Source organism: Pyrenophora tritici-repentis, chromosome 2 (genome assembly GCF_003171515.1).
Source record: "Pyrenophora tritici-repentis strain M4 chromosome 2, whole genome shotgun sequence".
Classification (NCBI taxonomy): Eukaryota; Fungi; Ascomycota; class Dothideomycetes; order Pleosporales; family Pleosporaceae; genus Pyrenophora; species Pyrenophora tritici-repentis.
In genome coordinates this window covers 1,798,553-1,813,368 of record NC_089391.1, presented here as the reverse complement: position 1 = coordinate 1,813,368, position 14,816 = coordinate 1,798,553, and the positions used below count along the sequence as shown (strand labels likewise).

The window sequence follows — 14,816 nt, the reverse complement described above, 5'->3', positions numbered from 1 at the left end:
ACTTGGAAATACCACCGAAACATAGCTCGATTGTGAGTGTATTGCCTTTGCTACTGGCGGCGTGGAGCCCCATTACCAATCACTATGTCACATAGTGACAACGACAGCGGCGCTACTGTCGCAACGACAACTGAACGGAAGAAGAACGGTACAGGATCTTTGAGATCACATACGTCGGAAAAGTCCCATGTAGTCGAAGATATCGTATCCGACGATGATCGCGCTTCCGTTTCGTCTGCATCGACGCACTCCGACTCGATTAACCAGCGGCCGGCAATACATCAGACGTGGAGCAGGAATACAGGATACTCATGGCCTGGGGAAAAGGAGGATGCAATTACGGCAGTGACAACGAACGCAACCCAAGATCCACGCTTCGAGGTCGACTTTGACGACAATGGCGAGAACCCCCAAGATTGGACCATGGCGAAAAAGTCTCTTGTCATCTTCTTCATGAGCTTTTCAACACTCGTGGTAGTTATGTACTCTACAGCTTACACAAGCGGTATACCAGGGATGATGCGGACATTTGGTATACATAGCAAGACGCTGGTTATTCTGGGTATCACAACGTATTTGTGTGGTTTGGCAGTTGGATCGCTACTTCTGGCACCGCTCAGTGAGATGTATGGAAGAAGACCGGTGTATCTCATCGCTGTTGCCACTTTTACCGTTCTCATCATTCCATGCGCACTGTCGAACAACCTGGCGCAGATTCTTGTCATGCGATTCTTCGGTGCCATTGCCGGCGCGGCCATGATTTCAAATGCTCCAGGAACCGTATCCGATATAAGTCGAGAAGAATACCGTGCGCTTGCATTTTCCATCTGGTCTCTTGGCCCGATGAACGGCCCCGTTATAGGCCCTCTGATAGGAGGCTTCGTCTTCCAAGCCCTAGGCTGGAGATGGACAAACTGGGTCGTCATGATCGGATCTGGCGCCTCATGGTTCATGATTTTCATGATTCAGGAGACGTACGCACCAGCCATACTCCGCGCAAAGTCCGCGAAGAAGCGCAAAGAGACGGGTGACCCAAGGTACCACTGCCGCTACGACGACAAGAAGGCCTTTTGGCCCCTTCTCCGCGAGAATCTATATCGCCCCCTCAGCATGGCCGTCAACGAACCCATCTGCATCTTTTGGGACGTCTACATTGCTCTCGTCTACGGCGTCTTGTACCTCTGCTTCGTCTCGTACCCCATTGTCTTCGGCGAACTCCGTGGCTGGTCTCCAGGCCTCGTAGGCCTAGGCTACATGGGCATCGGCATTGGTGGGGTCGTAACAATTAGCTCTGAACCCCTCCTACGCCGGATGATCAACGCCCACAAGAAAGATCCTGAGACAGGGAAACCATATCCCGAAGCCATGGTTAGCGTTGTCGTCATCGCAGCTGTATGCGTGCCTGTGGGAGAAATGATCTTCGCATGGTAAGCTAGAATCACAAACTATAAAACTGCCTTTAGACTAACAGAATCATAGGACATGCACCCCAAATGTCCACTGGGTCTTCCCCCTCCTCGCCGGCATCCCCTTTGGCGCCGGAAACTGCGGCGTCTTCATCTATGCCTCAAACTACCTCGTCCACTCCTACGGCATCTACGCTGCCTCTGCGCTCGCTGGAAACGCCGTCTTGCGCTCTGCAATGGGTGGTGCATTACCCCCTCGCTGGACCCAAAATGTACGCTAGTCTCGGCCCGCATTGGAGCGCGACGATGCTTGCGTTGATTGAGTTTGCGCTTATTCCTATTCCTGTGGTGTTTTATCTGTATGGGCATAAGATTAGGGAGAAGAGTGCTTTGATTAGGCAGATGAGGGAAGATCGGGAGAGGGCGGAGGCGAAGAGGAGGAGGGCGGTTGAGAGGGCTGGGAGAGGGGTTAGTGGGGTTGATGGGAAGGTGAAGTTGGAGGTTTGAGGGGGATTGGCATGCTTGTTATGAAGGCGGTGATTAGACAAAATATAGATTTTATGTGATACATGCTATGGCACTTTTGTTCTACCACATTACTTCATCCTCTGCTCAGCTTTCAAGATGACTACTGCTTCCTTCATCAGGACCACCGTCTTTGAAAGTAGCGAATCAGCGTTGCTCAACTCCACTAACCACACTCCAATCTTCACTCCCTTCGCTTTCGCATACTATATACTCATCTTCCCAATAATGTCCCCATTCACGCTCAAAGTCATCACCCCCAAAGTGCGCTTCGCAATTCTTCACATCTTCCTCGGCCCGCATCATCAACTCATCCTCTTCCTCTTCCCATTTCCTCAGTTGCTCCTGGAAACCCCGCTCATCATCTTCCATGTCCTCCCTCAACTTACCTCGCACCCACTCAACCAGACTACATGCCTGCTTCTCTTCCGGCGCAGGTACCCTCTGCCACGTCTCCACCTTGAACTCCTCGCAATAGCAGCGATATGTAAGACTTCCATTGCAAGAACATTCACATGGAAACGCGCCGTCGTACTCGCAGCCGCCGTAGCCCAGGGTCCAGCACCCAGACGCGTTCCTATGCCATTGCCATGTGTACTCTCCGAACCAGCCGAAGCCTTCAATGTGCTGGTAGGGAGGAAGATTGCGGCTGCGGTAGTATGTGAGGTGGAATTTGGAGGGGCTGAGGACGCACGCGAGCAAGGCGTGAGCATCGATATCGGCGGGGGTGGTGGGAAGTGTCGTTTCGGTGGGATTGGAGTACGGTGATGTTGGTATGGTGGCGTTGATGCGGCCGGGGCGCCAGGTGTTCTGGACAGTATGTTGCTTTACATCTGGAAGTGGTTCGGGGCATGTTCCAAAGCCATGCTTGCTTATCCTGGTTTCCTTGATTGCGCGCATCTCGTGTATGCGACGGCGTGCCCAGGATCCAAAGTCCTCGCCGTGGACCACCTCGCCACCATCGCTTCGCTCGAAGATGTCTGCGTTCTTGCCAAATCGGTAGTATGCGAGGATATCATCCATGTGCTCTAGGTCTGTGTTGTGTGCCTCTTCTGCCTCCCAGTCGTCTTCCCATTCTCTGCTTTTGATCCCCAAGTACGCGTCCTTGAGCGCGATTCCATATCGTAGTCGCTCCTTGTCAAGCCCCCGACGCTTCTTTCTGCTATCCTTGCGTTTGGAGTATTTTCGAGTACGTTGATGGGCGTAACGGGCGGCTCGCAAGTCTTTGAAGGGATGTTCTGGGTCTCGACCTGCAGCGTACATGGCAGACTCTGAGGGGAGCTCGACAAAGCCGATGGGGTGGATTGAGGCGGTGTATTCCCCAAAGCCGCTTGAGGCCCAGGACCAGACCGACCCCCATTCCCACCAGAGGGAATCTTCGTCCATAATGAGCTCTTCCTCGATGCTAGAGTCTTTCTCCATGTTGTGCTCTTCTTCCATGCTGGGGTCTTGCTCCAAACCAGACGATTGCTCATCGTAAGGCAGTTCCTCCATGCTGAGTAGACGGACAAGGGACTAGCTGTGTGAGTTCGATATTGATTAGTAGTGATCAATTTACCTTCCAATAAGCGATACTTATGCTTTAGACTTCCGTGTACAGCGCCCTACCATACTTGGTGCTTCCGCCCTCGGGCGAAGATGAGGGCGCATGGCTGTGCAGAAGGGCGGAAGTTGAGGGCGAAGCAGCTGAACAACACAGACATTAGATTAGGTTAGTGAGAGATCAATCATCATGCTTGATGTGAGGAGGCAGGGTTTCGTCTGCTTCGCCCATCGCCATGACTGTGGCTGTGGCTGAGGCTGAGATGGGGGTGCGACTGCGTGGTGGGGACGCGTAGGGCGGGTGAACATGGAGACGGGAAGCGGAAGGCGCCAGGCTGCTAAGTTAATGCGGAGCTAAGCGGTGACGGGATTTGGCCAACCTCACCCTTCATCTTCAAACCTCAACCGCCGTTCATCACTCTTTGTGCTTGTTCTGCTGGGCTCACCATACATTGCTACTATATTCTAATCACTCAACCACCCTGTTCCTCAAGTATGTGAAACAAACCTGGTCGACGAAAACAATCGATGCGCCGGCTTTCCACGCGCTCTGTCTCATTACAGCTCCAATAAACAGACAACCTATCGTCGCGCCATGCTCAAGGCTATCGCCCATCAAGATCGGAATCAGGTATTGCGATAGGTATTTCTAGCCGCCTGAACTGACCTATAAGTTGTGAACAGGCTGCGGCTGGACCACGCCGCAGCGCCAGTCGAGCCTTGCGCCTCTTGACAGTCCAATGGATTCAGGTGTCTCTCCTATGTCATTTGCTTCACCTTTTTCATTCATACACATGTCTATGCGCCTCTGAAACTCTTTTACTTTATGCCCATCGGTCTCATTACCACTGGTTCCTGGTTTTCCGGTATCACGTCGCGGAAAGTCCATGATTGGATGGTTCCGAGGCAGAGATAGCCTCACCTATCGTCAACCGCTTTCTTGCTGAAAGAGCAGGCAAGGCACTTGATCGAGTAACGGTAAGAGAAGAGGACAGCTCACTTGATGAGAGAGTACATAGACTCGCGGTGGTCTGTACCTCTTACCTGCCACTGTACGATTAGATGCTAGCAGTACGTGGCGATCTTCCAGGCTTGTCTCCATCCAAAATCGCAGCGGCGCTTCTGTATCAGCAGAAGCATGTGCATGATCGCTGCAGCTAGTCTGGGTCTCAGCCACGCATCCGCTGGCTACCAGCTTCTCTGTCCGTGCCTCATGCAGCCCATTTCACCGGTCACTCAGAAGGCTACAAGGCTGCTCGCAATTTCAAGTGCGTGCAAAGCTCGCCATTCATCGTTCAACAGCAATGCGGCGCAGGTTGCGTGATGCTGTCACCTAGCCCTGGCCACATTGATGCTTGGCATCCGAAACAACCTTAGTACTGAGCACGTCCTCTTTAACATCCCGTCTACTTTTCACACCACGTGGAATCTTCACCCACGTTTTCTCTACTTCAATTTCTCCAACTTCTACTTATCTCGCCGGCTGCCTCCTTGCAGCAGGCACTCGCCGACCAGCGATGGCAGACGCCATCCGTTTATCGTTCTTCGAAAAGCTGTTCAATCACGTTGCGCTTCCACGCAACCTGCCTGGCAGAGAAGATGCAAACTTGTGCCGTATTGAGGAAGTACTCTTGGGGCGTATGTTGGACGCTGTCGCAATACTTACGCCTCATGTCTCTGCAGACCTTGTTCCCCACATCCACGGGTTGCGAGATACACTGCTTGCTTGTCAAGTGCTGAACGTGGACGGGACTATTAGTAAGCAATCGCTGATGAAAGAGATGCGCAATCTTCATCCCCGCAAGATGCTCATCCTGCACGTTGTGCCTCAAAACTGCGCGCTGCTTGTCTACTATTCGGCTTCGTAAGTGTTCTTGACCGTTCTAAATTTCTCTCACTAACATATTCAGTACTTCCGGTGAGCGCTGCATAGTATTTGAGGCTTTCGAGACATCCGCAACTGCCGACAAAGTGCTCGCTGCCAAAGGTGCGCTGCAATGGGACTTTCCCGGTTCGGCCGTGTCAATTCCCGAGTCAAAATTCAACGAGGAGCCTTTCCAAGAAGCTCTCTCTACTTTCATTCATCAAGCGAGTACCGAATTAGTCACCAAATTTGCGGCAGTCACCTGGAAGGCAGCTGCAAAGGTCCCAGAGATCAGAGATACGAGTGATCCAGCTCTAATTTCTGGCCTGCTGATGACCATACTGGAGGCCAACGGGACTCAGACAGTTGTGACACGACTACGCAAGCGCGTGCGGGACTCGGTCGTTTTCGATAACGCGCGAAAGCCGTGGAGAAGGTCAGCATTCTATCTCGTCCTTCGGGTAGCGGTTCAGCGGCACCTATATCATCACATGGGCGCAGAATATGGACGACTCCACTACAAGACTATCATGAGTATCCTCCATGCTCAGTTATTGGAAGAGGTCTTGAAAAAGATACCTCTTGAGGCAGCCTTCTTCCTACGCCAGAAGCTAGGCCGTCGCCTTGCCAAGCTCAACTCGGACACTAAGCACGTCAATGAGTCAACAACGACACGACAATTCCACACGCTGTTTTCTTTGGATAATTTCTTCGGGAATACACTGGCGACGACGGGAGGTTACTTGAAGAACGTTTGGCGAACCCACAGGCAATCAAAGGAACGCATGATTCCGTACTTGCGCTCACGTGCCAAGCCTGATGAGTTTCGGCTGCGCCTACTGAACAGCGGCAAGATATTACGAAGCGTCTTGACTGATCACAATTCCCGTCCTATACCAGAACAGCGAACATCCTCTGAGCTTCTGAAACTTTACGAACATTCCGCTGCTTCTGTAAAACCATATATGCGAACAGTTGCCAGTCATATTCTATCATCGAAGTATCATGAAGAGGTGGTGCTTCCAGTCAAGCATTCAGTGCAGCCTCCAGGCCTCGGCGTCATCAAGCTAAGCAAGACAATCCGGGACTACGTTCCAATGATCTGTGCAGTCGACAATTCTTTTCCAAACCAGAAGAGTCAGCAACTTCTGCACCTGATGGAACTTTGGGTGCTCATGGACAAAAACGCACTGGCTTGCTATCCATTGCTTGGAGACTACCATCCCGGCTTCGAGGCTGACATATTGGACCCTATCCAGCTGCTTACGCTTGAAAAAATGTCACGCGCTCAAGATGTACGAAAATACCTGGCAGCTCGATATCGGAATCGACTATCACACGTGCAGAGCAAGACAATCTTTGATGATCCCACTGACGACTGCTTTGCAGCCCGCTATTACGACAGCGAGGAGCTTCGGGGCGAACTTCCAGCTATGCGCGAAGTGATTGAGGACATTGCTGAAGATCACAAGTGCCGCAAAGAACGTGAATGGGAAGAAAAGAGTATGCATTACCAGGAGGTCGACAAGAAGTTCAAAGAAAAAGAATGCATATACGATTCTTTTGTGTTTCCAAACGGCATGACCGAGTCACGGCACAGAGTTCCTTGCGAGTGGCATCATCTTCGTGATCAGCTGAGGAGCATCCGGATCCAGATCTTCGAACACCCGCTTCCAAGCTATGAGTCAGCTGCGAAAGCGGCACTATTTGAAACTTTGTGCCCAGAGGTGTTTGCAGCTTATCGGGATGCAACCTGGTTGATACTGTCTAAGTTATGTCATCAGCCAGCAGATGAGCTTGACAGGATATCGCTCATCCGAGACTATTCACAGTTGCGTCCATACATCAACGGCACCAACTGCCAAGTGACTCTCGGCTCATATAAGAAGGCTCACCTGGAGAGCCATTACGCAACTTGGGGTTTCCCTATCGGAGTACACGACGTCATACGAACTTGCGGTCTTAGACCTAGGTATTATGACAGACATAGTAAGGTCTGGACAGGATGCCCCGAGAAAGCCTCGTTCTGGCATCATTTTCCCGTCAAGTTCCCTCCTGGATCCGCAATGTCCAACCTTGGATTACGATACTCCAATTGGCCAAATTCGAATGGAATCCAAGCGAACCAAGCTAGGTGTCCTCAGGGCCTTGGTGTACATGAATTCACAGCACTTCAAGGTCTCTTAGTCGGCACTCATTCCAGGTGGCTTGATCTTTTACGCGAAATGGGTTCAACAAATTTAAATTTCTCGTCTGAGTCTACTTGGGTCATTGTACTACGTCTGATCTTACAACATGGCCCGGGCCTAGCCGACACATGTCATACGGAGGTCCACAGCGCTTTGCTTGACCCTGAGTTATGTGCGAGGCTTTTGGAGCAGATTCGGTCTCGTCTTGAGGCAATACGGCGAAACTGGCGAGAGCCTGTTCAAATGGAGCTTCTGGTCACGATCTTGCTGAAGCTCGTGTCGTTGACTATGAGCGATGCCATTCGCAAAGATGGATTTGAGCTTCTCCGACTAGCGCGTAACATCACGAACAATTGGCGGAGGGAACTGCAATCAGCTGTCACAGACGACCCGAATGTTCTACAGTCAGCTATATGGGCAGCACTGTTGTGCAAGCGGACGCTGCATACCGATGCACAGTGTTTTGCTGAACCTGAGGATCTTCTCGTATACATCGATGCTTCAATTTCGCTGCAGTACAATCTGGCCGGAGACTTCAGCTCCATGCCATACCATATGCGCAATGCCATTTTACAAGACACATTGTTCGCTTACGAAAACCGTGGTCACATAAGACGCGCGATCCTCGCCCACCCGCAGACATTCATTGCGTCACTTGACAGCCTATGGCAGATTCCCGACAACTACGACACTTCGGAGCCTATCCTAAAGATCGACCAGGATAGTTCATGGATATCACTCACCCTTCAGTCCGCCGAGGAAAACCATCTTTATTTCGTTCATTACAATTGCCTCTACGGTACCCTTTTGATCGACGGACAGGAGATGGGAACCCTACCGCTCTCGTACCGGAACGATGCAGCCTATCGGCATATCTTTGGCTCCAAAAATCCGATTGTCTCGACGTCTTCATTACGGGGTATGGAGTTTACTCTGTCAGAGACGATGCGGGGTGGTCATCGGATTCATCTAGGCTTTCGCAATGGCCAATTGATTATCAGAGCCGTCCAAGCGGGTCGACTACTAGAATTCATGCTTGGAAGTGCGTTTGAGTCTGATCTCCCTCGACCTCTCGTTGAGAACTGCTACCATTGGTTGCATGTGAACGACGGGCATGTTGAGATTCGACAGAAAGATGCTTGGGTGTCTAAACCTAGCAATTGGTGGATTCTTTGGTACCCTGCTGGTTGTTTCTATCGTGCAGTCCGACATTTCAACGAGGATTCACAGACCACCTTGCTCGATCCAGGGGGCGATCTTGTGAGGAGAATCACACGGATTTTCGCTCACTTTGAGCTCTCGTCCCAAATCTTGGTATTCGCTACGCTGGATGGTAAAATTACCGTGGAGCTGAAGCGAATGGAGCTTAGTTTTTATATTAACTTTGATGGCTTACTGCATTCGCGACGGCTAGGTGCTATTATTCCACCAAATCAAGATGCAGGAACCTGGTACGGACTAGAGAACAAAATTGTCGTACAATCTGTTGCCAATCGGCGTCAAAAGAGTATTCTCGTACCCTGGGGAAGCGTGCGTGTGAAGAAAGATGGACCTCACGTACTCGTCGCCATTGAGATGAGGAGGGGTGTCTACTTGAAATACGTGATCAATGACGTTTTGGGGCGCATTGAATGCGCACCCGAGCCCCGTCTCCTGTATATGAAAGCTCTACTACATGCCTATACCTCGCATGCTGTAAGCGATCCGCTCACTGGACGAACTGGGACCGAAGAGGCGCTCCAACTACTCCAATCAGGCGCCTATCAACCCTGGAACCCGTTGTTGAGTGACGAAATATCCACTTTGAATCGGATTGCAGAGCTATCCCCGAAGAGAGGGTATTATCCCAAAGATGCGAAGTGCATGGAGACAGTGATCTGGACCGCAGACTGTACAGTATACATGCAAGACGATCGGTACAGTACAGCTGTTGCGAAGATATTACGGAGGTCGTCTCAGTTGTCGCGTTTCTTCCCCGATCGCAATGCCCAGGAAACGGCTGGTGTGTCTTCGGAAGCCGCTCATCTGGCTATTCGAGCCCTGAAACTCTCTGGCCTTGAGCGAAGGCTTGGGAGTTCAAGTACACCCTACGGCTCCCGCGATCTTCGTACTTCATCAGATAGTCGCCAGAATGTCCTCGAGATTTCCAGGCTCTTCCTAGAATGGCGGCCGTCCTTACCAATGGAAAAAACAGTAATCACTCTCCTCCATGACGCGCCGGTTGTGGGGGGATATGACAAACTTTACCGAAAGTCTCTACTGACCGATCACCTTGCTGTCGATGTTCGAGCAGAGTGGGGTGCACTTTCTCAGAAGTCACTGCAGTGCAATATCGATGATAGATTCACGTTGATGTTCCTCTTGGGGACGATGGCGTTTTCGCCTGATGTCGACCTGGATTTGTTACGTGTTCTGGCTTCTTTTGCAATGTTGCCGGAGATACGTGCTATACAACCACCTGAACATCCCGCCTACCATCATTTTCGGGTCGATGGAGCACCCCCGGCATCTTACCTAATGTCACTGATGGATAAAGCACGAGTGCCTTTCTTGGGAACTGGTTTCAAGAAACGCTCCCAGCTAGTCAAGGCTGAGAGCTCGCATGAGCCAAACGTCGATGCAAGTTGCGAGGCACTGGCTAGATCAATCGGGGAACAATGGCCTGCATCTCTCATAGACCCACTGAAACTACCTGCCATCGACCCAGTATTTCTCGATGTCGAGCGTGCTGTAATCGACGTTACACCTGAGTGGAATCGTCTTACCTGCAACTACGAATTATCCCTGTATTTGGATCGTGTGCAGAACGTTCTTTTCCGGGTAGCTGCTCAACATCCAAGAGCGGGATCCTCTGCGGTGGCAAGCACACTGACCAAGCCAACGTCGCTTCCAGTCTATCCCACTAGATCGAAAACTGGTGACGATATGTCGCTCTCGGGTCTATTGGGCAACTGCATGGTCTCGCCACCCGCCGCGGCTTCCACATCATATGCTGGACCCCTTGTTATGAGATTTGGTAATGCCGTTAGTCGCTCCGCCAATCTCTATAATTCTTTGAGTGCCTCACCAGTTGGGAAAGCCTCACTTGGTCCATACCCTGAGGTTTCACAATCAAAAGAGATTGGCATGCTTAGAGATATCGTCGCAGAGTTCAAGGACCCGTCGTCTTTCGTACAATCCAGGTACAGCAAAGAGATGAATGAGAGCATCGATGCACTCCAAAAACATCTCACGAGCAAGAGAAGCACAGCGCACCACAGCTATTCTCGAATTTCACCTGAAGAGATTGACTCGGCAAAGAATGCTGTTAGATCCATCGCCAATCACATTCGATATACTCTCCAAGCTAGCGATCCTCAGGCTAGGTGGCTGCAAATGGTGGATCTTTGGCCGAAGATGACAACCGTTGAGCTTCTCAGCGAGCTTCGGGTTACGTCAAGTAATCGTTTTCCAGCGGGCACCAAAAAAGCGCTCGTGGATTTCGGGCTCGCCATATGCAGGCATCAGCGTCTACTTCGTATCCAGGATGCACAAAAGCGCTGCAAAGAACAACAACAGCAAGATGAGTGGTCGAATGAAGGTCATGGTAATTGGAACGCCCTAGAATATCCGGACTGGCTTCTGTTGGAGATAGACGGCGATATCCTCCTTCGAGAAGAACAAGTCAACGTGGCTTTGGCGACAGTGTCGCCACAGTCGGGGGGAAACTCCGTTCTCCAGCTTCTGATGGGCAAGGGAAAGACGTCTTGCATTCTCCCTATGGTTGCTGCCTTACTTGCCAACGGGAACGATCTCGCTCGTGTAGTCGTGCCGAGGGCTCTCTTATTACAGTCAGCACAAGCGATGCAGGCCAAACTCGGAGGATTGGTGAACCGTGAACTTATACATCTCCCCTTTTCTAGGAAGACGCCTCTCACAGAGTCCTTGATCAATCTCTACGGAAGGATACACACGCGATTAAGAGATCATCGAGGTGTGGTCATTGCTCTGCCTGAACATATACTCTCGTTCAAACTGAGCGGGTTGCAGCAGTTGTGCGATGAGCACCTCAAAGCAGCATCAATAATGATCGAGCTTCAACGCTGGCTAGACGAACACACTCGGGATATCCTCGATGAATGCGACGTGTCCTTGGCGATTAGGACGCAACTGGTCTACCCATCTGGTACGCAAATGACAGTTGATGGTCATCCCATGCGCTGGCAGGTCACTCAAGCCGTGCTACAGCTCGTCAAGGACTTCTCATCTACTGTACAGTCAAAATATCCTCGCAGTATTGAGATCGTCAAACGTGGAGCGAATGGCTTTCCTCTCATATACTTTCTCCGCAAAGATGCTGAGGACTACCTCATCGAACTTCTGGTGAAGATCATCTGTAAAGGCCAAGTTCCGTCGATTATCCCATGTGCAGAGTATCCGACCTCCGTTAAGCAGGACCTGGAAGCGTACATTTCGAAACCAACTGTGCGCAGCGGCGTAGTCTCCAGGATCACTTCTTATCTCCAGGACAAGCAAGCCTTTGTGCGAGTTATCAACCTGCTACGTGGCTTCTTCGTCAATCGCATATTGGTAGCCACACTGAAGAAGCGGTGGAACGTACAATATGGACTACATCCGACACGTGCTCCGATAGCCGTACCATACTTAGCGAAGGGTGTGCCATCCCCTGCAGCCGAGTGGGGCCATCCTGACGTTGCTATCACTCTGACTTGTTTATCTTTCTACTACGAAGGGCTCAGTCTCCAACAATTCAAAGAGGCTTTCGAGCACTTGGTGAAGACCGATGAGCCTAGTGTACAATATGAAAAGTGGTTTCCGAAGGAATACGCTATTCCCAAAGAGCTGGAGGACTATGCTTCAATCAATGCTGAGGATGAGCGGCAGTTGAGCGAGCTCTGCCACGTTGTACGTTCGAGCGCTAGCTCAGTCGATTTCTACCTGAACAGCTTCGTGTTTCCGAAATACGCCAAGACCTTCAAGCTCAAACTCCAGGCATCGGGTTGGAACCTCTTTCCTTCCATCACAGAGAATACCGGACCCCGTCTTACTGGATTTTCTGGTACAAACGATTCTAGGCACCAGCTGCCTTTGCTAGTCCAACAGCGAGATCTACCCCAACTAGCACACACGAATGCAGAGGTTCCATATTATCTCCTCGCACCTCGAAATCAATCCTACATGCGAATGGTCTCTCCGAACGGGGTTCGGTGGAGTGAAATGGATCTTCTCGAGAATCTGGCAAAGACTTTCTGGGCCCCTCAATCGAATGGCCGTCCCAAATTTTCCAAGCATGCAAGCACCTTTTGGAGTTCTCAGCAACAATCTCCAATCAGAATCCTCATCGACGCTGGTGCACAAGTTCTTGAACATTCAAACAGAGATTTTGCGAGGGCCTGGCTAGAAGCCGATAGCATGGCAGCAGCAGCAGTCTATTTTGATGACGATCATCGTGTATGGGCTTTGTACCGTACTGGAAGGTGTATACCTCTAGTAGCATCTCCGTTCGTGGACGACCTGGAGCGATGCGTTGTTTATCTGGACGAAAGCCACTGCCGTGGAACCGACATCAAGTTCCCACCACACGCCAGAGCAGCAGTGACCTTGGGTCAACACCTAACGAAGGACGCTCTCGTACAAGCAGCGATGAGGCTGCGGCTTCTTGGACAAACTCAATCGATCACCTTCTTCTCACCCCCTGAAGTGCATCAGGGTATACTGGACCGCTTACCTAAGAATGCGACACCGTCTCACGAGCCTACCTCAAACGACGTGCTTCGCTGGGTATTTGCCCAAACGTGTGATTCAATCGAGCAGCTTGAGCCATCTTACTTTGCTCAAACTTCGCATTACTTACAGCAAGAGCAAGCACGGCTAGAGTACCCGCACCACCAATACCTCCAAAACCGGTCGTCACGCGATGCATATGTAGACACAGTTCGTATCAAAGACTCCGTCACTCTGAAGCAATTATATGAGCCCAGGGGCCAACGCCAAGCAGCTGCAGCCAAATATGCTTCCATCATCTGGAAGCCCTCGCTACAGAGGATATACGATGAGCTTCAAAACAGAAAGCAGCACTTCCAAGACCGAGGCAGTGCTGTCCATGCATCCGCACTGGAAGAAGTGGAGATTGAACAGGAGCGCGAGGCGGAAAGGGAGGTCGAAATTGAAGTCGAAAATGTACGCGAGGTGCACCAGGCCCTACTTTTTGATGCTCTCAAGGTCAACAAACTGCACGAAGACGTTTACCACTTTGCTGTCTATGGCAGACTAGTGGCAGGAAGTGATGCCTATCAACCTATGTTCTCGGTACTGGGCCGTACTTCGATTGGTCTGAAACATGCAGTCAACACTTCCATGAAGTCAGGACTGTGGCTATCAACGCAGTTTAACCGAACAATCGAAATCTACGAGCCTAATGACAACTATATCCGTTCTGCGCATTGGTTGCTTTGGAGCCCCATCAGCCAGCAGGCACTTCTTGTCAGCCCCGAGGAAGCAAACGAACTCATCCCAATCATGCGCGAGCATCGGTCCTTTGAGGCGGCCGGTATTGTTCACCTCATCGTCTACGCCGCGCCCGTAACCCGCCGGATGCTTCAGTTCAACCAGCTCAGCTATCACGCCACGCCTTCTCTACCAGTCGACTTCCAGGCCCCAGTTTGGCTGAGGGTTGAGCTAGGCCTGTTTTCAGGTCGCTTGTATATTGAGTGGGACGAATACTACGAACTGCTTGCATACTTGGGTCTCGACCAAGACCTATCTCAGCACCCGGAGAGGCCAGCTTTCGCAAAGAAACCCCTCACCTTCTGTATGTATCCGCTGTCATATGATCATTTCGCCTGCTAACGAGTTATAGTACATGAGTGGATTGCTCTCCGCCGCAAAGGTCAAGACTTTGAGCACACGCCCATGGGCTTCGTCACCACTGGAAAGCCGCTCACCGAAAATCATCCCTTCTTCCGTGCACTCGCCCACGGAGAAGACCCAACCTTCCGTCAGCAGGTCGCCAAATTTGCTCAAGGCCACTCCGATGAAGTGAATCATGAAGAAGAGGAGGACCACGATGACCATGATGATGAGGAATTTGTACCAGCTGTTGAGCATGTCGATTCTTCCGAGAGTGAGGACGAGGATGGATCTGAGTCAGATGATGGCGATGACGACTTTGAAGATGCAGAGGAGGATATGGACTAGACCCATACTTTGCACTTCGGTGCATTGGGGAGTTGGGGAGCCTTGACGAATGTACACTAGCATGATGAGAATGCAAGGCGAGAAAAACAATAA

The 14,816-nt window shown here is 51.1% G+C and overlaps 3 protein-coding genes across 3 annotated transcripts; 2 read left to right on the top strand and 1 right to left on the bottom strand.

The window, feature by feature from the left end:
• Window positions 1–84: 84 nt before the first annotated feature.
• On the top strand, window positions 85–1,858 carry PtrM4_061540 (MFS-1 multi-domain protein; the record flags this gene model as incomplete). Its single annotated transcript, XM_066105547.1, has 3 exons — window positions 85–1,427; window positions 1,480–1,678; window positions 1,805–1,858. The coding sequence occupies 3 exons, from the start codon at window positions 85–87 to the stop codon at window positions 1,856–1,858; spliced, it is 1,596 nt and encodes a 531-aa protein (XP_065964174.1).
• Window positions 1,859–2,002: 144 nt separating this feature from the next.
• On the bottom strand, window positions 2,003–3,425 carry PtrM4_061530 (uncharacterized protein; the record flags this gene model as incomplete). The annotated part of the gene is made up of 2 exons (XM_001932898.2): window positions 2,003–2,037; window positions 2,321–3,425. The coding sequence occupies 2 exons, from the start codon at window positions 3,423–3,425 to the stop codon at window positions 2,003–2,005; spliced, it is 1,140 nt and encodes a 379-aa protein (XP_001932933.2).
• Window positions 3,426–4,990: 1,565 nt separating this feature from the next.
• On the top strand, window positions 4,991–14,723 carry PtrM4_061520 (DUF3638 multi-domain protein; the record flags this gene model as incomplete). The annotated part of the gene is made up of 4 exons (XM_066105546.1): window positions 4,991–5,337; window positions 5,384–14,337; window positions 14,386–14,523; window positions 14,623–14,723. 4 exons carry the CDS (start codon window positions 4,991–4,993, stop codon window positions 14,721–14,723), a joined length of 9,540 nt encoding a protein of 3,179 aa, XP_065964173.1.
• Window positions 14,724–14,816: the final 93 nt, after the last annotated feature.